Here is a 22,043-nt window from a genome sequence, read left to right on the forward strand (position 1 = left end):
GGAACTGGCACGCTACAACCATGTTGTCCATTGTCATGTACGATTTGTACATCTCTGTATACATTGACAATCTTACATCTGCTACATGATTACATGACCCCTCTCACAGCGTCCATGGCTTCCTCAACACTCAAAGCATGCGTAAGAGGCGTGTTGAACAACTTGTCTTTTATCACTTGAGCGATCATTCCGTTTTGCGCCTCTGTAGCGATTCTCAACCTGCCCATCAGTACTTGTCCCCTCGTCAAGCGCAGAATTCTACGCACCCATCTTTCCGAGCCTTGTTCAAAGGCGTTTCAATATCTTCCAGTCTTCTTATATCACTTTTCTGATCATCCTCTTTCAATGCTAAACGAGCTGCTTTATCTAATAATGTTCGACAACATGATTGAAGTTTAAGATCCAAATCTATGACTTGTGAGGTTGCGTATGGTCGATTCTTTGATCAATTCAGTACGATGTCAAATATTTCCGAGGGAACTTACGGAAAAAAGCAAAGATTGACTTAGGGTAGCCACCCAATACTTGTTCCATAGCAACTCTAATAATTGCTCATCCAATGCTGACTTGTAGATTTCTACTTTTAGGGGATAATATGAATTTGCGTGAACTCCAAAATCTTCAATCTTGTCCATGGGGATGGATTGATACTCTGAGCTGGAGGTTGAGGGTGGTTGATAGCCTTCTGGATATGTGCGAAAGGCTCCAATTTCGACTTTGCCCGCTGAGACAGTCCTGTTGGGGTCTATCTGGAAACTCAGCGTAGCTCTCCTTTGCGCCCTCATTTACTGCCGATGGTAGATATTGATCTGGTATATGACCACCCAAGCCGTACAGGATATAAGAGAAAGGGGGATGGCATGGAAATGGACTCACCACAACGGCAAGATAAGGATCATTAAATTGTTGATTTGTACTTTGAGTACTAACGTCGATTCCTGATAACCAACAACCATATCCCGGATGTCTGAAACAGTCAGCATTGACCACATAACCAAATCACTCAGTAGGGATGTGCTAGCGGACTCACGAATGATACCATCCTCTTAACATCTCGTCCTTTCCGACTTGTGAGTTTGAAGTTTGGTATTGCACCATATATTCAAAAGCCTTTCTCGTCAGCCTTCGTCTTAACAACCTTCCCCCTTCGATACGATAGCATTTTACAGTAGCACAATAGAATAGAGCATCTTCAAACTCACTTCATTTCCCGCATTGACCCTTGTCTCCGTCCCCTGCACGGGAAGAGCAGCAGCGTCCATGATCCAAAATGTGTGATCTCGCACTTTGCCATACATAACACCCATGATCTCGTAAATGCCACCAGAACGAGCGTGAATCACCTGCTTATGAGCTATTTTATCGCTTACGTAGCTAAAGGAGAGGAGACATACCATTTTGATCAAGGCAGTGGCGGATATCTTGACTGTGTGGAAGTAATTCGGGCTGAGGATATCAGCAAGGATTCGAGCATGTCTCTTGCCATCATGATGCTTATCGAGTGAAAAACACCTCAACGACTAGAAGTTGTGGGTTGCATAGGATTAAAGACTGGCACTCACTCTGACTTCCAAGGTGCACTATCTTCAAGGGCACGTTCTTCTTCTCGAGAGTAGGCAAACAACCGATCAGAAGGATCGAGGGGCTAGGTGTGAGCACTGGGAGTTGCAGTGATGAAACTGTCCTGCAAGGGACACCGACTCACTCTGATATCATTGTTCAGCTCAAAAGTCTTACGAGCAATGTCCATGATGAGTGGAATGTGGTACTGATACTGTATGTTGCAAGCCAGTAGTCATCGTTGTAGAGACGAATTCTGTGAGGATCGCCACGTGGCTATTGCTCCCTGAAAATTACTCAAAGGGGAATTTTTGAGAGTGGCGATGGATTCGATGGTGGGACGATGTCCTAAAAGTGTTTTGGCTATGGGACGATGGATATCCGCTTCTTTCTTTCTTATCCTCACCATCTTCTTGTAGTAAGGTCATTTCAATTCGACCGTTGATACACAAACTCCTCTTGCTGTCTACTCTAAGACCTCCGTCCTGACCATCGTTTCACATCCGTCGTCATGTCGACCATGGTCTTTTCCCAAACGGACGATCCTCATCGATACTACGAAGACCCCACCATTTCTCCCACTTCCGCTCTCTTTCCCGATCTCTCTGTTCCATATGGCGATACCAACACCATCTTTTCCCACAATCTCAACGTAGAGAATCGACGATCTTTCTCCGTTGCTAGTGACGGAGCTCCCATGTCTTTCTTGTCCTCTGATTCCCGACTTCCTTCATTATCACCCTCATCGGCGCCTTTACCCATTTCAGCTTCGTCCAACGGTCAAAGCCCCCATTCTTCTGCTTCACCAAGTAGTAGCTTTTCATTCGGAGGAGGAGGAGTGGGCGAGTTTTTATTGGGCAGCAACTTTACAGAAAGCGAATTAGACATGTTACTTTATCCTCAAGGGAATCAACAGGCAAAGGATGGGTTATTTCTACCCGGTCACAGAGCCACGAACAGTGAGGGAACGGATGATTTTGTCTTTCCACAGATGCAAGGTGTAGGACAAGATATTGGAATGTTGAATTTGAATGGCTTCACTTTGCCACCTCAACAACCTCAGCTGCAAACTATCCAACCGTCTTGGGTGCAACATCTCAAGACGCCAATGTTCAAACCGAATTCGTTCCTTACTCCTCAGCATCGTGAGTGGTCTTCCACTGACACCGTACTCCCTCTTTTTCCATGCGTAAGCTATGTACTTGGCATCACCTCTCTGCTACGCTCACTAGAGTCTCTGAGGTGCCTCAGCTTACACTCAGAAATGAATCCAGCGGATGACATGTCTTTCGATGAGAACCCTCGACCCATTTCTCTTCGTCGCTCCACTATCAAACCTCAGAAACAAACGCAGACCTCTGCCACTCAGAAAGCTCCTCCTATCTCCCGTCGTGTCACCCCACCCAAACCCGTCGAGGCCGAGGCACTACCAGTCGGCAAACATAACAAGACCGAGCGCCGATACCGTCAGAAAGTGCAAGCTGCTCAAGCTGAGCTGCGGGACTCTGTACCTGCTTTACGAGTTCTGTACGGTACTTCTAGTGAAGAACAACGTCGGACTACCGACATTCGCGCTCCCGACGGGAGTGTCGACGGATTAGGCGAGATAACCCGTCCCAATGCCAGTGCAAAAGCAACCATTTTCATTGGTGCGAGAATGTACATCGAACTACTCCAACAACGTGTGGGAACTCTGCAACGTAAAGTGGAAGAGCTTGAAGAATACAGGCGCGCTGTTGGAGGTGAAGACGATTTCCAGAATTGGAGCAACCAATTCGATGCTTTGGAAGCGGAGAGATTGGCGTCGTTGCAGGTCAAGGCGGAATCCCCGGACGGATCATATGATTTCGACGAAGAGGACGAAGAAGAAGAAGAAGAGCCTGCAAAAAAACCAAAGACGACGAAAAGGAAGAGGAACGCGGAAAATGGTGCGAGGGTTTTTGCAGCGTTCGCAATGTCTTTTTCTCTCTTGCCTTCTGCTTCGACCGTTTTCAATCCAACGACAGCATCACAAATGGGGGTCAGCAACGATACATCGGCCACAACAAGTCAGGTGTTGGCGAGAATACCGTTGATCACCGCGGAACATGCGACTCGTCTTCTTGCACGAGGTCTACCGGTTAGTATTGTCCCATCTCCGAGCACCCTTGTCGATTGGACCTGGAGGTTGTTGGTTGCTATCGTCGTGTTTGTCTTGGTTGGACCTGTCTTGCGGAGGTTCAGAAAGCAGGAGATACAGCACGAGGGACATGAAAGTGGGGTTGGCACCTTCGGTGGAATTATCAAGGATGCTTGTCGTTTGATCATTTCAGGTTACAGTTCTCAAGAAGATGACGAAGCTGCATCTTCGATGTGGAATACCCTCGCGGCCTCTATAATTGGCAATAGTGAGTCGCTTCACTCGTTAGCAGTTGTGCTCGCTGACAATCCAGCTATCTATCCAAGCACATGGGTGAAGTTGCATATGATTCTCCATCTCAATCTTACTGCGTCTTCGCCTTACTCCATGACCTTGCTGGCATTATGCCAGCCGAATGTCCCTTTCCTTCGTACCCCAGCAAAGATATGGCAACAAGCTCGCACCTTGAAGGATATCACTCCAGCCTTAGCCGCTGTTCTCGCATTGCCACTTGAAGAAGCGATCGATTCTCTTTCACTTTCCCCATCGACTTCTACGCCAATCTCCGCTATCGCCGAACAAGTTGCCCTCGTGCATTTAAACGATCTTTACTCTAGACTCTTCATCCATCTTGTGGATCATTCCACTCATCATCCTACAACAGCACCAATATCACTCTCCACTCTCAGAGCCAAGCTTCAATTTGATGATCTCGGTCGTAAACTCCGTTCATCGACTTTTGACAAAGAAATGCGCAATGTGATCAATACCATCCCAAAAGGTAGTGCTTCACACGCTCTCGGTCTCGTACTCATTGGTCTTTGGGGTATTTTCACCGGACCCGCTCCTGAATCCCAAGCTGCTCTCGCTAGCGCTTTAGCGGGAGAAGAGATCCAAGGTGCTGGCACTCAACTTTCATCAGTATCAGCAATGTTAGATCTTCTTTATCCCGGTTCATCCGATCATCTCCCACAGATCGATCAAACCCTCAATATGACAATCCCAAGAAACGCATTGGCCATTGATAAACTCGCAATGGTATGTATAGATTACATTCGTTTATTGCTTTCCTCCACGGAGATCAACGATGAGAGTATGACTCGATTGCAGAGGTTGGAAGCGAGTAACAAGGTTCATAAAGCCACGTCTAGCTTGAGAATGTTGTTGACTCAAACTGAATTCGTGGGAATTGAATCGCGTCTGGAACGAGAAAATAAATTGGTGGAAGGGGATGGTGAGAGTACGTCAGGAAGTGATGTTCTGAGTGATAGTGTGATGGATGATGAGAGTGAGGGAAGTGAGATGGGGAGGGAGGATTGTGTCGGGTTGAATCAAGCGAAAGAGAGATTAGTAGGCGTGCTTTGTATTTTAGGAAGACGAGCAGCTAGGAGAGCAACGGGAAGAGATGAGGATTCAGGTTTGGAAGGAGATTTGGATGAACTTTAGAAAATGGCTTGATTCCGTGTATGGATATTGAAGGTGTAAGTTTTGTGATGATGCATGTGGATTGATCAGTACATTTTTTTGCATTGTTGTATTTTGTCTAAATTTGTTACTACCCGACATCAAAGATGAAGAGGGGTGATTATCAAGAGGATCAGGAGGGTATGGAAGCACGAGACACGTTGCATACTACATGGCACCAGAAAGCCGAAAGGAAAGAAGATGGATCACATAACATGTTGTTCACCTGCCCCACTGTTACCTCGTAGGCTGGTGATCTGGTGATTGGCACGTACGACAGTACGACATGCCATGACAAACCGAGACATATATAATATTGCCGCATGTTGAAGATCCTCTACCATCCACCGCCGGCGCTAGTATGCGGCGCTCGATCCATCCTTGCGCCTCGTGTCGCTTCATGGCTGGGGTGCTTAGGCGTGGAGCCCCACCCTGACTCCTTAAAGTGACGAAAGAGCGCGTGTTTCGGCTTTGACCCTGTCTCGGCGTACTCGGCGGTTTTCTTGGCGTGTTGTTTCTCTTACTGTAAACCACTTGTATTCCCATGTATGTTTCAACTGCTTTACTTCTGGTCTCTCATGACAGCAGACAGCAAGGCAGGTAATACCAGCAACTAGCAACATGAGGTTTTGACCTAGTGTACTGGACTACGGGCTATTCTTAGATGAATGATGATGTCTTGTCCCCGCGACGCAACACCGCCATCGCCCTGTTTAAGCATGGTCTCCTGCATGCATGCAGGGAAAAAGCTGTACAATTTCCAACTTCATCATTTCCGTATCTTGAACGTCTAAAACTGTCAGTGCAGTGGTTGGCTGTGCTAATCAAACATGAACAACTAGAATGCTATCCAAGCTTTCAAAAACCCAACTCAATTGACCCCAGAATATGTATGTGATCATATGCACCAAGGGCCAAGGGGTTTTTTCGCGTGTGCCTTTCTTTTCTTCCCGCGGGTCCCCCCCCTTACCTTATAGAATTAGATTTTTGTTTGTGATTGTTTCCATTTCGTCTTACATCTTTTGTTTTCCTTAACCTCACCTTCACCACATTACATACATTGACGATTCCATTTTTCCAATCTGTACGACACTTTGACGAGTTCAATAAAGATCTTCCATCTCTTCGTCCATCAGCATCAGTAAGTTGATCTTCACTCACCACTTGGACTCACGCTTGGACCTACCGCATTTGTAGAGCATGATCCCCAAGCCTGCACGGTCCCTCTGCACTTTGGCCTTGTTTCCCCTGCTCCCCCACACGAGTTTCACACCCACCCCAAATCTACATCCTTTGTATTATCCTCCTCCATCTTGTTACACGCATCATCATCCTCATTCTTCATCCCTTTACTTCTTTTCTCTCTTTCCATCCCTCACATACTTACCTACCTTGATATCCATCCTCCGCTCCTTGTATCCACTTACTACTTCTTTCGACACATAAGTCATTGGAAGTATTCGACAGAAAGCTCATAAATAGCTTTTATTGAAAACACACACACATTCATTCAACCTCCAACGTTCTCTCACTCCCCCCTCCCTTTCGGTCACTCCACCACTCGACACTCGACATCAACTCATATTCTCACTCCATTCGTTGACATATACGACAACCTCTTCCATCGACGAATAACGACACGATATCGACAACACAAGACAAACGTTTGATTCGACGAGCCCATACTTAACCTTTACGACATAAAATCAAAATGGTCATGATCAATCTCAACCTTCTTCTCCCTCTTATCCCCTTGCTTAGCCTGGTGCAAGCTTCCACTCATGATCCCGCTCATATGCGTCATCGTCGTCAATCTCAATCCCTCCGACATGTTCGTTCGGATGAAGGAGCTAGGATGGCTCCTAGGGATAACATGGCGCATACCCAAGCTCACAAGTTGATCAAGAAAAACATCAAGAAAAGGGGTGTCTGTAGAAAGAAAGGTGAACAGGCACCTGCTTTGGTTGCACCTTCCTCATCATCATCGTCTATTGCTACTTCTACTTGGTCCACAACTTCGACTTCTTCTTACACTCCTCCAGCAACGTCTTCGAGTACCGATACTGGTGGTTGGACCAATCCTACTGATGCAGCTATGGAGTATGCCAAGGGAGTGAGTGATTTCGCACACATCATATGTTGTCATCCTCTTCTCTCGTCAGCAACATGGAGAGATTTATGATTGACGTATAGCAACACTCCACTACTTCGAGCACTCAAGATTCCTGGACCTCCAGCACTACTTCCAGTCAACCTGCTCCATCGACCGGTGGTGGTAACGGTGGTGGAAACAGTGGCAATAACGGTCTTCTCAACGTCAACGACCCGTGAGTGAAAGAACATTGTCCTTTGACGCAAGCATCTGACTGACATGTAGGACTTGCGGATGGTGTGATTCGTCCGACGAAAACCCAAACGGTTCGGAAGACTGGATCAATTGCGGTTTGAATGGTGGTGGTTGGAACCCTCCAGCTGTCAAAGTCGAAGAACTCGTTTCCGCAGAACTCACTTCCGGTGGAGTTTTTGATGCTTGCTCTGCCTACTTTGACATCTTCACCAGCGTCGGTAATCAATATGGTCGTGAGTTCCACCCCAACATTTTGTTCACTCAATTTCATATACTTGGCTGATCTATCAGTGCCACCCATCCTCCTTGCCTCCATCGCGCTCCAGGAATCGAGCTGTAATTCAGGTGCTACCGGTCCGAACGGTGAGGCTGGTTTGATGCAATTGGCTCAGGAGAACTGGGATGGGGCTTCGAAGTGAGTGGATAAATGGTTCTAAACGATTGCATCACGTACACAAAACCCGATATCAGCTCCCTTTTTCTCCCCGCGTTTAACAGTAACTTTAGGAAGTGGAAAGGAAGAGAGGGGTCAAGTGGTTCAGAAGGAATCTCTACAGTGCAGTCAGCTCATACGAACAGCCCGTGGGATGTCAATTGGAACATCAACGCCGGTGCAAAGGTTTTCATGCAGTATTACAATTCGAACAACCAAAACTTCTTCGCCGTGAGTACTGTTTTTCGACCCGCGAAAACTGTCAAGCTGACCCTCGCAGGCCATGGGGAGCTACAACGGATGGAAATGGGGTCTTACCGTAGGTGATGTGGCTGCTACCAAAGCGCAGCATTGTTCTTGGCAACAAAACTTGGACTATCTGGCTCAGATCGCGAATGGTTGGATGCAGAACAAGGATGGGACGAAGATTGGACAATATTGTGAGTTATCATAATAATCTAACTCCACACATTATACACGTTTGAGCTTCATTTTCATCTCAAGTCATTTCCAACCCGATTACCCCCTAAGACCAACCCGTTCCCGTTCAGTCGTCCATCATCTTTCATGATGGGGAAGGAAATGAGCTTTTCGTTGACGGTTACAGTCAACATCAATTGTTGAATCGTTGTATAATCTTTCACCGTTTGAGAATGAAACTCTCGTTATGATTCTTTTTTTTATTATGTGTCTATGTCTTTTATTCTTTCTTTCTCTACACGTTGAATTGTATTCTTTTCATCTCTGAGAGATTGGGGGAATTTGGAGAAAGAATCAATAAAACAATTGAAAGATATCATGCCAGGAGCATGCATATCGTTATGAGGTTGAAAAATCAAGTTTGAATTGCAAGGTTCATCTTCCTTACGAATCCTTGATGTCAATTCCATTCCAACATCATCATCAGAAGTCTATTTCGCATCTCCGATGATCTATTTCAGAAGGGTACTCGTACTGATTTTCATGATCTTGAAAAGTGATAATACAGTACATCATTGAGCAGATTTATCCAGAGTGAAGAGTGACATATGGTCGAGATGACCCATTTACCATTAAAATACATGAGATATATCGCAGAATACCTTGAGATCTGTCTTTTGAACAACATAAGTATGGCACGGATTTCGAAACGATTGAAAAGATGTAGTATGTAGTGCATGGGTTTTGATAATTACAAAATTGATGGGTTGTCAAAACAAATCAGATATATCTTGTTCCTCTTTACATCTCTTCCTTTCTTCCATATCATCCCATACACTCTTTCCGTGGAATACCAACGATCATACCTGTCTCTTATCATCTCATCACCTGTCACTTCGTCACGACTGTTTTTCTTTCTCACTCTCCAACACATTCCACTGATCAACCTTCCTTGTTTCTCACCCTTCTCTTCGAGACGCGATCTATTGGGAAGAAAACATTTCCCTCCACCCCTTTCGTCGAAGATCAAACAGGGAGAGGAGCCAACGTAACTGAGTATCATCTAGTTTTGTTTTTAACTACCGTCGATGTCCTTTCCAAATACAAACCAAAAGTGTAGAACACAACTCAATCATCTTCAACAGAATCAACCACCGAATCCCAAGTTCTTTCCCAAACGGCTTTTTTAGGCCAACGGAATTCAAACCATCTACCCATAATCTCTTTGACCACATCATACCCTTCTTCTATATCGTCGTTCAGACCTAGGATAGACACCGAGGGGTTATCTTGGATCATTGAGAATACTTTGTTGGCGTGTTCGGGTGATCGGAGCATGTGGAAATGTGATACGGAACGAGCTAAGATGTTAGTTATGATTCATCCTTCATGCACTCTTCTTCTTTGATAAAGTTTTTGCAAAGAGAGATTTCCTGAGAGTTGATGGGAATCGACCTTGACAGAAGAAACGGTATAGAGATGGAGTGACGGTTTTTGGTCTTCGTTCTGTTACTCGAGGGTGGTTGCGGGGGTTTGTTTTTGAGGTCAGGTTGAGAGACAAGAGACAAGAGACAGAAGACAATGATGAAAAAGACTCCCGCTCACCGGACAAATATAAATATCTCGATAACAACTTCATACAATATTCTCTCAATCTAACTTCTTCCTCCGGTAAAGCGGTGATACGTAATACACTACCTAGAGAAAAATCCGCTTCGTGCCAAGTAGGTGTGAGAGGGAGATGAGGAGGTGGAAGTATGGTAGGGTATTCTTTACCTAAAGGTAGACGAGGAGCTCGGTAGGTTCTTGAAGGAGGAGGGAAGAAAGCTGAGAGACCAAGTGGTCCGGAAGCTGTCACTAGAGCTTTGATAACTGTTTATTAGTTTCGCAACCTGATTTCCAAGTTGATTGCAATCGTCATAACCAGAAGTCCCAATATCGTTTGAGTCATTAATTTGCTATTGTTTCTACTATGACCCATGGAGCAGGCACCATGATAATTGAGAACAGGAAGGAGAGAGAGGGGATGGCAAAGGAGGAGACGTGGCCTAAGAATACAACATGAAGTATGGGAAGACAGATATATGTGCACTCACGACAATCACCACATTCTGGGTATTGAAAAGTGAGACGTTTAAACATGTCCGCCGAATCGACATCTTCCGCTCTTGTCCAAAACGGACCGAAACATCGATCCAAGTCTATGGTACATTTATCAGGATCTACATTGTATCCAGGTTTAGGAATAGAATCCATATGTCCATCCATAGATGCTGTATATCAGCATACGATTTTACTGAAGACAAGACCGAAACTGCTTCAAAGAAAAAATCATGTCATGTGAACCTGCCAAAGTGACAACACATTGGTTCAGCAGAACAAAGGGAAGAATGATGATCACAACGAGACATCAGCTTACAGAACAAAAATTCAGTCTGCTTAGGAGCTTCCCATCCTGCTTGTAAAAACAGCTTCTCCATTCTGCCTTCTTCTATAGTCCACCTTTCACCTTTATGCACTTCAATCTTGATCACATCTTCGTCACCTGGACCCATACCGAACATATCCATGAGTTCGTCTCGGGCACTGATAGACCATAGGCCTGGTGGTCCGAGAGTACCGAGATTGGCTACTACGTATGTCCACAGGAGGGCTTCACGCCAGCGCTCGACCTGTTGTCAGATACGATATCCATGGCACAAGTGGTAACTCCCATAACTCTATCGTCGACATGGGCTGCGCATGTTACTAAGAGACCTGGAAAAGATTCCCATGTCCATATGGAGTTAGGTCGTAGGAGAACAATGCGCCTTGGCTGAACTATAGAAAGGGAAGATGTGTGCGCAGCTCAGGAAAGGCGAAACGAGCAGTTGAGTGCGCTCTAGGCATGACGCAGCAGGAATCAAGGCTGGCGGTAAGTGTGGAAGGAGTAGGGGGAAGAAGGTGTGGAGGGGCGGACACAGGACCAGGCCAGAAAGGGGAGAGAAGGGAGAAAAACACCAACTCACCCTCAACGAAGTCAATAACCACTGCATCTGTACATCCCCTTCCCCATACATCAACTCTCTAAACCTTCTCGAACTACTTTCCATCAATGCTTCCTTGAACATCAAGCTAGCTTCATGATGCAAACCCCGAGTGATGACCTTTGGTACATGAGCAAAATACGGCCGAAGACGTTTTGGGAATCGCTGGGATAAGAGGTAGTTGGCATGGTACAATCCTCCCATCTCGCCTGCGTCGTTGAAACGAGTTTTGTCCAGGACAGGTTTGACTTGTTGGTAGTACTACGAGATCAGTCCTCGTCTCCTCATTCTCGTCCTGCCTGAGGAACCCCAACAGATGGTTCGGGTTGGCTATATAAGAAATGGGGAAGATGGATATTAGGGGTAGTGTGGACCTTGAGAAGATCAGGATTACTTACCCCGTGGTCAAATCGAATGACAGAACCATAGAACGGAGAATGAAAGTCTGATACCTGATCATGAGCGGCGTTGACGACGTCCACAAATTAATACTCACGGCGTGAGGTCGGAGCAGGAAGAAATCGTCGTTGAGAGAAAGAGAGACGTCGGCCTACAGATCAGCTTCCAATCTTGTTCAGCTTGCTCAATTACCTCGATCCACAAAGATCGCTAAGCATGTGGGCTCAGACAAGTGATCAGGACATGAAATACGGAAAGCCGATGGCGTAAAGGAACGAGGTGAAATGATGTTTGCAACGAAAGAGACATGTAACTCACTAAACCAGGTAACCAACCAATTCGACTTTCGATAGACATTGAATTAAAACTAGGTAAAGCTTTCGCCCTCCACTGTTTTTCTCTCCATTCATGTTCCCCCAATTCTTCCGTTACCGCATCCCTTTCCATTGTAGGTAAATGAAATATCTCCGAATGACCAGCATATCTCAACGTTGGATAATTCCTCACGGCCGAAGGTATCCTACCGGTACGAATATCCAGTGGGAGAGGTGCTGAAGGATGAAAAGGGTGTGTAGGGGAAGAAGGATCTCTACGAGAATAATCTAGCCATATAGGTGCTTGAGCTACACGCCAATTTTGTTGTAAATGTTGTTGAAGAGCTCGGTGACGTTGGATTGTGAACTCAATGAAAGAGAGTCTTGAAGACGGTTGGCAGCTGCCAGAGGAATTAGGGGAAGATCTTCTTGTGTGAAGGGGAAATCGGCGGTGATGAGATGCATGGTACGGATTTTTCCTGGTAGAGCTGTGAGGACAGAGCGCATGGAGTGAACTAGTTCATCTTGTTCTCTGAGAAGTCAGCTGTCCCTTCTGGCCTTCAGAGACTTCAAACCCTTGGAAAGACCACCATCTCCGAACAGCTCAATGATGCACGACATATCAGTTCTGCCTCATCACTTATACATAATTGCGGTGGTAAAAGAGTGAGAGAACGAATTTGTGTTGGGAGAAAGGCTGGGGAAGGTAAGAGGGTGTTGACGACCAGGAGAACACATTCGAGGGAAAGAACAAACATACCTGAAATGTCGTTCTGGTGAATAAACACCCATTCTCTCTCTCCAATAAATCAAATCCCTTTGCCATCTCAAATCACTCCCATTAACCCATAACCAAGTAGCATCTAATTTCTCTTCTTCCCCTAATTCTTTTTGTCCACAATTCGTTTCTCCATCTGCGAACCATTGTTCTAAACATCTACCTGGTAAAATCCTCGTAGGTCTTAATCTTGGAAAAGGGGCTTCGGGTGGAGGTAAAGGAGAGAAAGGTCGATAATGCGGATCTATCGAATCGAGATTATCATCACCTTGTCTTTGTGGAGGTTTAGGGAAAGATGTGCTTAATAAATGTTTAGATCCTGATATTTTTGTTGAACTTGATAATCTAGTTGAAAGAGAAGGTACTGGTAAAGGAAGAAGATAATGATGTATCAAATATAAAGCTATTGACCATAATAATAATGGTGATAATATACGTGGATGTAATAAATGTCTCATGGATGGGATACGTAATGAAGTTGATACTGAATGTCTACGAGGACCTGTTGAGGATAATTTTAAAGGTGGATGTGTTCCTGGTGATACGGATCGAGTACGAATACCAGGTTGTTGATATGTTCCAAAACCACCAATACCACCACTACCGATGTTGTTGTTATTCGATGGAAAAGAATTCGGAGGTTGATTTGTGTCGTTCAAAGTGGGAGTAGAATGTTGTATAGGTGTACGTACTGTTGGAGTGGTAGGAGAACGTGAAGTTGTATATGATGATGATGAGGATGATGATGATGAAACGACACTTGGGGAAGATGACCAAGGTAGAAGTCCTGGCATAATTGAAAATGAACCTGATACGGTTTCACCCAACTAAAGTGCATGCGCCGTCAAGCCGACGTACTGCGCAAAGGGATGAGATTGAGGTGATGAGGAAGGGGAAGAGGAAGGAGGTAGGTAGGTAGGTAGGTAGGGTGTTGGTATTGTTTGGAAGGACGGTCGTCTGATTAGGGAGATTTCTTCTGAATGGGATTGTCTGTGGAATACCCGTCGTGTGACTGCGATAAGCCAAAGCTCAATCTACTTTGAGATCTACTGCGAAAATACGCGACACGTCCTTTAGAAAGCGAGGAAAACGGTCAAAGCGCAGGTTGACAATGATGAAGAGAACAATGAGCCGTGGCCCCTCGTCCAATGCCCGTGAGCCCGTGGGCCGTGTGGCCGTTGGGTGATTCACTCTTTTGTGGCGATCACCGCTCAACGCACTAAAATTTCTATATTTAGTGGAGCCGATTTTAGTGCAAAGGTGAAACGTGACGATGGTAGTGGGGAACTGGAACCGTGGGGGGGATTAAGCTACCCTGAACTTTTATTTCTAAATCGGTGTGGTTTGATACAGAACGATATGCATCCCACAAACTAATCATCCCCCTTCTCCATTCGAACAGCAGGTCTACGTCTAACTTGCTCTAGATCAGTCTTGTGACCCACGAGCGTACGGATATCAGAGATCTTGTATCTACCTCATCAGCTTGATTTTCCTATGCATACACTCAATCACTCACTTGATCATCGTCGGACGTTCCAACGACATGCCCCATCCCAAGACCCGCACACCTTTGGGCAAACCCATAGGTTCGAGCATCTCAGGACGGAAGATGCCAGACTGGTCGTCAGTTGAGAATACTGCACTCGGCGGGGGATCACGCACATTGGCTATTTCTATCCATTTTCCTAATCCCTCATGCCACGAGAATACCTCCATACTGGGTTCGGTGTACGGGTTGTAAGCTGGTTTGAAACGCAGTTTACGGTTACCCGTTTTGGCAAAGAACTCTTGCATGAAAGCTGTTCGTCAACACTTCAACGCTTGACTTGAACCTCCCCGCGGCCCGCGGAGTGTAAGCAGGAATCAGGATACGACGATCATCCCTGGAAACCTTCCGAAGCTGGAGTGAGACTGAACAACATACCGATCAAGTTACCGAGGGTGATGTCGTAATCCGCTACGACACCCTCCACTTGGTGAAACTCTGCCAGATGAGTGGCATCCATGGCTTCATTTCTGCATGTCAGTGCACCGACTTTGACTAGTGATCGTGTACTACGTCTTCATGCACCGAGTTACTCGACAAAGACCAACTCGCGATAACTCACCGGAAGACCCGATCGATGGAAAAGAGCTTCGCGGGTTTGAAACCCCCAGGTTGATTGGCAATCTCATACAACATCGCCGTTGAAATTGCCGTCGTATGTGTTCTTAACAACAACCTCTCCGACTCGTCTTTAGAGAAAGGCGCTCTATAGCCTATAGATCCGTATCCTCCAGTCTCATGCACAACCGAGACTCGTTTGTAGTATTCAGAATCGGGTGATAGAGCTTTGACAGGATCTATCACATCAGCCGCGCTCCTTTACGGACCATGTAGTCTGACCTTTGATATAGAAAGTATCTTGTAATTCTCTAGCGGGATGTTGTTGGGGAACGAACAAAGCGTCGAAATTCCAGAATGCACTTTCGACGAATCGATTTGTAGGCATTTCGGTGAAGCCCATATCGAAGAAAATCTGTCTCATTTCTTCTCGAACCTTGAGCAGTGGATGGAGAGCACCGCCCTCTGTAGGTTGTCCGGCAGCGGCAAAGTTATATTGTTTGAAATGAGCTCCTTTCCAGGCGCCTCTGCGAAGTGAGTTGTCGATGTTGAAGTACAGAGAAGCTACTGACGATTGTAACATTTCCACAGTCAGATCCGTCTCTAACTGCTTCACCACTGTTGAGAACTCTTCCCCTTTGGTCACGGAATAATGTATGTGTTTTCTATCGAATCAGAGGCCTTCATACGTTGGAAAGATAGACTGACCGAGGCGCAACGAGCTTTCGTTTCAAGAGCTCTCTGAGTATGGATTCGGAAGGATGGGTAAAAGTCTCTCGTACTATCCGTAATTCCTCTGCGGTGGTATCACTAGGCAACACGCCAGGCTGTTGTCAGCTCGAATTAGCTTCCTCACAGGTGTTACCCCTTCGGCCTACCAGTATGATTAAATTACAATGTTATGAATGAGAAGTTGAGGATGAAAGACCTACAGCTCGTGAGAACCCATTCCCATCTTTGACAATCCACTTGTTTTTGAATGCCTTTCCTTGACCAATTTTTGGCACTTCATCACCTAAGATTTTCTGCCCATCAGCCTCGTCATTCTCACCTCGTCCATCGATCAAATCTCTCGATGTAACAATAGTGTTGTCGAACTCACTTTAAGCTCTGGTATACCCAACGGTTGTCCTTCTCCAAGAACAGGTAAAGCTTGCCAAACTCGATATTCGTGTGAGCCAGAGGCGGCAATTCCATATCCCTCATCTGTCAAGTCGTAGGAAGTTGTGGTGATTTGTTTGTATTCCACCATCTGTGATTCAGCTCCACGATACAATCGCATGTCACTCATCTCAACCTGGCCAAACGGTATTCCGCTCTCTCAGGTGCGAGATGGTCCGCCTAAGTGCTAGAGGAATGTAAAGGCCCGTGCAGAATCAGATCCGCTCTCGATTCGAAGTGGGGGGAGAGAAGCAAGCAGGGAATGTACTGACCTCCCGGCTCCACAGACTGTCTAATGCTGCCTTGATAGCATTCTGTTCGTCCGGATTGGCTAAGACCACACCTTTGTATTTCAACTGTCGAGTATCTTCTATCGAACTGGAAGGTGAGGAGTCGAGGGTGGTGAGGATGAGCGATTGTAGGGATTCCACAGAGGGGAGTTCTGATGTGGACATTTTGAAAAATTTCCTACTTTCTCTCTGCGGTTGCTTATGTCAGAGGAGGTGCAGGAGTAGGAAATTGTACGGTGAGCTGGAAACTTGGGATGATGGTTTTATCGTTGGTTTAGACTCGGAGACGAAATCTGAAGAATAGGCTCGCACTCTATCTGTCCGCGCGCCTAAGCGGAAACTCTGCTTGCGCAAGGTCTTCTTCCCACACTCCACATGTCAATGGGTCATAGGGCTCATGCTGGATGCTAAGAGATAGAGTATGACTCTTGTAGTTTCTAATAGCATTTGATAGGGAAGGGGCTCAGCGATCAGCGAGAGTGACCTGAGCCAACCACCAAGTCTAGACCAGCTAGAGGGCAATAATTCCAGTACGACCACTCATAATCTACCGAAACTTTTGTTGCGTTTGCCTGTGCCAGTGGCAGAGTAGCCGACCTACATGTCTGTCAAAAGCAGGACTCCTGTGCTAGTCTAGATTGAGATATCAGTCACTGCGAAGAGCTCATTCCTACTGAATCTACTGCCAGTGGTCATACCGAACATGTACTGTACTTACCAATTTCCGGGAAGACGCAAACGGCCAGCCAGTGCCGTAACGCCGTAGCCGTAGAGCGGTGCCTGATCGTGGGCAGTGGTCAGCGCGCAGCGATCGATGCACAGTGCACTGCTTGTTGCCTCGTTTTTTTCTCAACAACCTTACACTACGACGTCATCTCATCACTACTTCTTCTCTTTCTCACACTCTCCCTGCGCAGCTGGCTAGTAGCGTTGCACAAGATAGTCTCCCCATTCACCGTACATCACTGCATTCTTCCCCCTCCTCTCTTCTCCGTTTAAATCTCAACAAAGGATCTACCCACCGCCGTTAACCAACTCTTCTGACATACCACCCTCCAAGCCTCCCTTTCCCTCAACATCGACAATCATCAATACAAAATGTGGCGGGCGAACATTCTATGGGTACTTGGAGTACCTGCATTAGTACGTGCTGCTACGTACCCACTCATCGAGAGTTGGTCAGGTAACGGGTTCATGTGAGTTTAGCTTACCTCTGGTCTCTCTTTGTCGTGACTCATCAATGAACGTAAAAATGTAAGGTGACTAATATGCAGGAATGGGTTCAAATATCCAGTGGAGACATATGACAATACTACCAAGTGAGTTAGTCCTCTTTGTGTTTGACCACCATCACCTTCTTACACCCTATACACATGTTGATCTTCCTCGTAAAAACTGAGCTTAGTCATTAACATTACAGTGGAGATGTCTTCTGGGCCACGGCGGCAAATACAAGCTTGATATATGTCACAAGTGCAGGTACAGTAGTCTTAAAAGGTTTGTCGTCTCATAACATGGACAAACCTTCCTTGACTGACGTTCAGTTGACAATACCACTGTGGTCCCTTATAATGAGAAACGGTACACGCCCAAATTATTGAGTAAGACACAATACGCGGCGGGTACGGTGTTTGTGATGGATTTGATACATATGCCATATGGTTGTAGTGTATGGCCGGCTCTTTGGACTCGTGAGTCTGTCATCTGAATCAACTCCCCATACTTGAGCTTTTCATCGTCGATCCGACTTTCTTGAACTATTGTATCTTCCCGCACAATGATTTCCGATGTCCCTGGAAAGTGGAATCATGTCTACATACTTCAATTGGTGAATGAGTCGCCGTACATCTGCTGACCCACTTCAGAAGGCAACGACTGGCCTAAGGGAGGCGAAATAGACATCATGGAAGGCATCAACCAACAAACCACTAATCAAATTGCCCTTCACACCAATACATCCACTTGTACCCAGTCATCTTCCACTTCATTCTCAGGAACAGCAGGATGGAATGATTGTTCCATCGAAACTAACAACGACTCCGGGTGTATTGTAAATGATACACGGACAGATTCTTATGGTGCTGCTTTTGCTCAAGCGGGTGGCGGAGTTTTCATCGCGGAATTTAGTGATGATGCGATCTCGGTTTGGTTCTTGACAGTAAGTCAGGACGCCATCTCCAGTATCACAAGCTCACTATCAGCGCTCGGATGTTCCGTCAAATCTGTCAGTATCGAGTAATTCTATTGATACTTCTACGTTGGGTGAAGCTGCCGCCATCTACTCATCTTCCACCTGCTCCATTAGCAATAACTTTTCTCGTAAGTCAACCTCTCTTTTCCGTCGGCTTTTCCTTCTCACCGTTTCACTGATAGGAGACATTAGTTCAGCTTCAGCTAAGAAAGTAAGCTGACTTTCAGCTCAAACTTTAACAATTGACATTACCCTCTGTGGCGCTTGGGCAGGTCTAGCCAGCGTTTTAGAGCAGACATGTCCGCCATTGTCAGGAACAGCAACTTGGTAAGACCTATTCTCCCACATCCTTTCTTATTCCCTTCCTCTACTCGTCAAGACGGTCTGTCGGGGCTCACGTACCTGATTGTCATGAAAGCTAACAACCAGCTACACAACCTACGTAATCAATCAAGACCCAGGAACCACATACGCCAACGCTTACTTCGAGTTCAACTATATCAACATTTTCTCTTCCTCTGGAAACTCATCAATCTCCGCTTCGAAATCAGGAAGCGGTGCGACGTCGACCATCACCGCAGGAGCCGGAACGTCTTCGTCCGGCAGCACGAGTGGTACTGGTCGACTGACATGGTCGGGTTTGGGGATGTTCTTAACAGGTGTGATGGGTTATGTTTTGGTACGATGATCAAACAGTCGGACGGCGTTAATAGAGATGATGTGGGAAGAGTCAAGGGATCGAGGGAGTGGATCTAACATAATTTAGTGTATCTATAAGTATGGACGGTTGTGATCTTGCAAAACTTCTCCCGACTTGCAGAATTTTTGTGTTTTAATGGTCCTCTTTGCAATTACACCGTTGACCCTGAAGATAAATCAGGCGCGTCTTGAAAATTCTACCCACCTCTCACTTCAAACTGTGAACTCACTACTGTAACACGTCTCAGCGTACCGTGGCTAGCAGCATCACGTACAGTACAGTGCACCAGTCAATTTGAGTAGAACATCATGTCTTTCTCTACCAACAAAATACGTCAAGCGGCACTAAAGGTCGTTCAACACGCCTCGCGACCTGGGGGAGAAATGGACAAAGAGGAATTCACAATGTCTCTCGCTCGAAAGCGGATAGCGGGGGAGTTAGACGTAGAAGAAGGGTTATTGAGAGAAGGTGAGATGAAAGTTAAGGTGAAGAAAGCTGTTGAGTGGGCTTTGGTAGGTTAAGTCTCACTACTACGATCTTCTTTCAATACTGTCATACGCAATGTCCCTTCCTTGTTCAGTATACCCTTCATCCCCCCCGGTTGGCCTTCTTCCTCTCATGTATATGAAGTATACTCCTTATGTGGACCCGCTATCTCTTCTATGAATTCCTCTACTGTCGATGAGATCTTGATCTACTGTAGCATTATACGTATGATTCTGTCCAATTTCGGTCTTCATGTTGATAGAATGGGCGGAAGCGGAGACTGACGGAGAAGGAACAAATTGACAATACGAGTAACACGACCAATTCTCAAATTCAACCTGGTCCTTCTTCCCCTGATCCTAAGTCCAAAACTAAATCCTATCCTTCTGAAACAAAACATAAGTCCACGAAACATGAGTCCAAATCTGAGCACAAGAGTAAGATTAATCGGAGCGAAACCAAAAGGAGGGAGCAGATCAACTCCAAAGTCTCTCGTCAGCCTACTAAAGAAAAATCGTCTAAAAAACGACGGAAATCCAGTCCATCTTCTTCTCAAGTTTCATTCGGTGATCGGGTCGACATCTCGGAGCATGAGACGGAAGATACTAATGTGGAGATACAACCAGATGAGAAAGACGATGATAGTGACGAAGAAACTTCTGCAGGGGGAAAACGAAAGCGCGGGGAAGTCAGACAAGAGAGATCTTCAGAGGAGAAGTCAGAGGAAGAGAAGGTGAGTAAAGTGAATGAACATTTGAATTGGAGTGCGCAGTACGGAGTGAGGTTGGGTGTGTACTGCTGGACTGGAGGTATGCAGGAGAAATGAACGAAGCTGATGTGATAGATAGATAAACAAGCCGATGGAGATGACGTATCTGAAATGTCTTCAGTGTATGACGAACCTGTTCGTGGGAGAGTCTCTAAGAATAAAGGAGTGAAAGGCAAAAGAGGATCAACAGAAGGAAAGAAAGAAGTGAAGGTATGTTTTGATATCATTTTGTTTCTCTCTTGGAAAATTTTCCTACTTGGTCACATTTATTTGGTCACATTCTCTTCCTCTTAGTGGTGGAAGATTCATGCGACGATATGGGTGATTTGTTGATTTTCACAGAGGCAGAGAAAAGATCCAATCGAGGAAGTAAGTCTTCAAAACTTGTCATACAAATCGAACTTAACATTCAGCTCACAGGGGATGAACGTAAAATCGCAGAGTTGAAGAAGATTGTGAATGCTTGTGGTGTCAGAAAACAATGGTCAGTTCCTATCCTCTCTCACTCTCCCTTTCTCTCCATCCCCTGAGTATCGGTTGTATCTCCTATATATCACGCCTGTCAAACCCATTTCACATGTCACCTGCTCGTACAACATGAACGGTGATGACAACATTTCATACAAATACTTCATCAATTTCAAGTGTGACACGTTGAGAGTGAATTTGTATTTCAAGTCAGATAATTCGTTATCGAACAATCAACTGACAAATAGGTCAAAAGAATTTTCAGATTGTCCAACTGTACGTCTTCCCCTTCCTTCATTCCACTCGGGAGAGAAGGAGAAACCTAAGATTAGACCGTAAAACAAATCTCAAGATTGAATTCCATCCTGTCCTCTCTTGGTATGCGAGGTCAACCAACGTTGGGAAAAGCCAAAGCTCTGAAAGAACGTCGAGAGTTGGCTGCTGAATTGAGTTAGTTTCATAGTCTTTTTTTCTTCCTTCTGCTGTCCTTAACATTCCTCTGGACATTCGCTCCCAGTTTGTTCCTCTTTGCTTTGACTGTTCCTTCTCGCTTCACTTTTCCTTCCTCGAACCTTCCTCCAGACTTCTTGATTCAGACTTCCTTTCAAAGCTGTTCGAAACCCGTTCAGCCGCTCTTTTCCCCTCTATGACCAGTCGAATCGGACGAAATAGAGAACTTTGAATTTGGAGCTGACATGAAAGACGATGTACGCGAATTCGAAGCCACTCGAGGATTACGTGGCAAGTCCTCGCGAGATAAATCGACCCCAAAGTCGGAATCGGAGTCAGAGGAAGAAACCAAAGAGCCTGTAAGTGAATCTATCTCAGAAGACGGCGTCTGACATGTAGTCGGCTATGGACGCTGTGATGGGGTTCTTCGATGGTGATAGCGAGAGTGATTGATCTTGGGAAATATACAGCAACATCTTGGCATCGGAAGGCCATGGGGTATGGTGCAATCCTCTTCGGAGCGGATTGTGACGGTTCAAGACAAAAGAACGCACATATACT

General features: G+C 45.7%; 7 protein-coding genes across 7 annotated transcripts; 4 read left to right on the forward strand and 3 right to left on the reverse strand.

Moving 5' to 3' along the window:
• Positions 1–89: 89 nt before the first annotated feature.
• TREMEDRAFT_60014 (uncharacterized protein) lies at positions 90–1,750 on the reverse strand (the record flags this gene model as incomplete). The annotated part of the gene is made up of 9 exons (XM_007002623.1): positions 90–219; positions 267–439; positions 486–749; positions 877–967; positions 1,031–1,110; positions 1,203–1,343; positions 1,395–1,446; positions 1,563–1,645; positions 1,706–1,750. 9 exons carry the CDS (start codon positions 1,748–1,750, stop codon positions 90–92), a joined length of 1,059 nt encoding a protein of 352 aa, XP_007002685.1.
• Positions 1,751–1,949: 199 nt separating this feature from the next.
• TREMEDRAFT_73179 (uncharacterized protein) lies at positions 1,950–5,195 on the forward strand. The gene is made up of 3 exons (XM_007002998.1): positions 1,950–2,705; positions 2,823–3,947; positions 3,993–5,195. The coding sequence occupies exons 1-3, from the start codon at positions 2,072–2,074 to the stop codon at positions 5,123–5,125; spliced, it is 2,892 nt and encodes a 963-aa protein (XP_007003060.1). The 5' UTR covers positions 1,950–2,071; the 3' UTR covers positions 5,126–5,195.
• Positions 5,196–6,162: 967 nt separating this feature from the next.
• Positions 6,163–8,753, forward strand: TREMEDRAFT_73180 (uncharacterized protein). Its single transcript, XM_007002999.1, has 8 exons — positions 6,163–6,284; positions 6,626–7,256; positions 7,337–7,470; positions 7,521–7,723; positions 7,782–7,905; positions 8,070–8,154; positions 8,204–8,363; positions 8,531–8,753. The coding sequence occupies exons 2-8, from the start codon at positions 6,855–6,857 to the stop codon at positions 8,545–8,547; spliced, it is 1,125 nt and encodes a 374-aa protein (XP_007003061.1). The 5' UTR covers positions 6,163–6,284; positions 6,626–6,854; the 3' UTR covers positions 8,548–8,753.
• A 718-nt stretch (positions 8,754–9,471) lies between these two features.
• TREMEDRAFT_67553 (uncharacterized protein) lies at positions 9,472–13,318 on the reverse strand (the record flags this gene model as incomplete). Its single annotated transcript, XM_007002905.1, has 10 exons — positions 9,472–9,704; positions 9,949–10,215; positions 10,440–10,616; positions 10,763–11,015; positions 11,352–11,630; positions 11,768–11,821; positions 11,866–11,919; positions 12,087–12,427; positions 12,475–12,614; positions 12,843–13,318. The coding sequence occupies 10 exons, from the start codon at positions 13,316–13,318 to the stop codon at positions 9,472–9,474; spliced, it is 2,274 nt and encodes a 757-aa protein (XP_007002967.1).
• Positions 13,319–14,206: 888 nt separating this feature from the next.
• TREMEDRAFT_42556 (uncharacterized protein) lies at positions 14,207–16,648 on the reverse strand. The gene is made up of 11 exons (XM_007002463.1): positions 16,401–16,648; positions 16,070–16,219; positions 15,900–15,992; positions 15,676–15,794; positions 15,540–15,632; positions 15,250–15,494; positions 14,972–15,206; positions 14,788–14,879; positions 14,526–14,662; positions 14,380–14,480; positions 14,207–14,333 (listed from the first exon to the last, which is right to left on the reverse strand). The coding sequence occupies exons 1-11, from the start codon at positions 16,581–16,583 to the stop codon at positions 14,234–14,236; spliced, it is 1,548 nt and encodes a 515-aa protein (XP_007002525.1). The 5' UTR covers positions 16,584–16,648; the 3' UTR covers positions 14,207–14,233.
• Positions 16,649–17,516: 868 nt separating this feature from the next.
• Positions 17,517–19,297, forward strand: TREMEDRAFT_27734 (uncharacterized protein; the record flags this gene model as incomplete). The annotated part of the gene is made up of 8 exons (XM_007002324.1): positions 17,517–17,614; positions 17,693–17,737; positions 17,839–17,915; positions 17,963–18,109; positions 18,284–18,576; positions 18,620–18,737; positions 18,837–18,936; positions 19,039–19,297. The coding sequence occupies 8 exons, from the start codon at positions 17,517–17,519 to the stop codon at positions 19,295–19,297; spliced, it is 1,137 nt and encodes a 378-aa protein (XP_007002386.1).
• Positions 19,298–19,617: 320 nt separating this feature from the next.
• TREMEDRAFT_60020 (uncharacterized protein) lies at positions 19,618–21,935 on the forward strand (the record flags this gene model as incomplete). The annotated part of the gene is made up of 9 exons (XM_007002624.1): positions 19,618–19,821; positions 20,088–20,528; positions 20,640–20,774; positions 20,907–20,933; positions 20,978–21,048; positions 21,281–21,308; positions 21,365–21,482; positions 21,735–21,841; positions 21,882–21,935. 9 exons carry the CDS (start codon positions 19,618–19,620, stop codon positions 21,933–21,935), a joined length of 1,185 nt encoding a protein of 394 aa, XP_007002686.1.
• Positions 21,936–22,043: the final 108 nt, after the last annotated feature.

This window comes from Tremella mesenterica (assembly GCF_000271645.1).
Source record: "Tremella mesenterica DSM 1558 unplaced genomic scaffold TREMEscaffold_2, whole genome shotgun sequence".
NCBI classification, from domain to species: domain Eukaryota; kingdom Fungi; phylum Basidiomycota; class Tremellomycetes; order Tremellales; family Tremellaceae; genus Tremella; species Tremella mesenterica.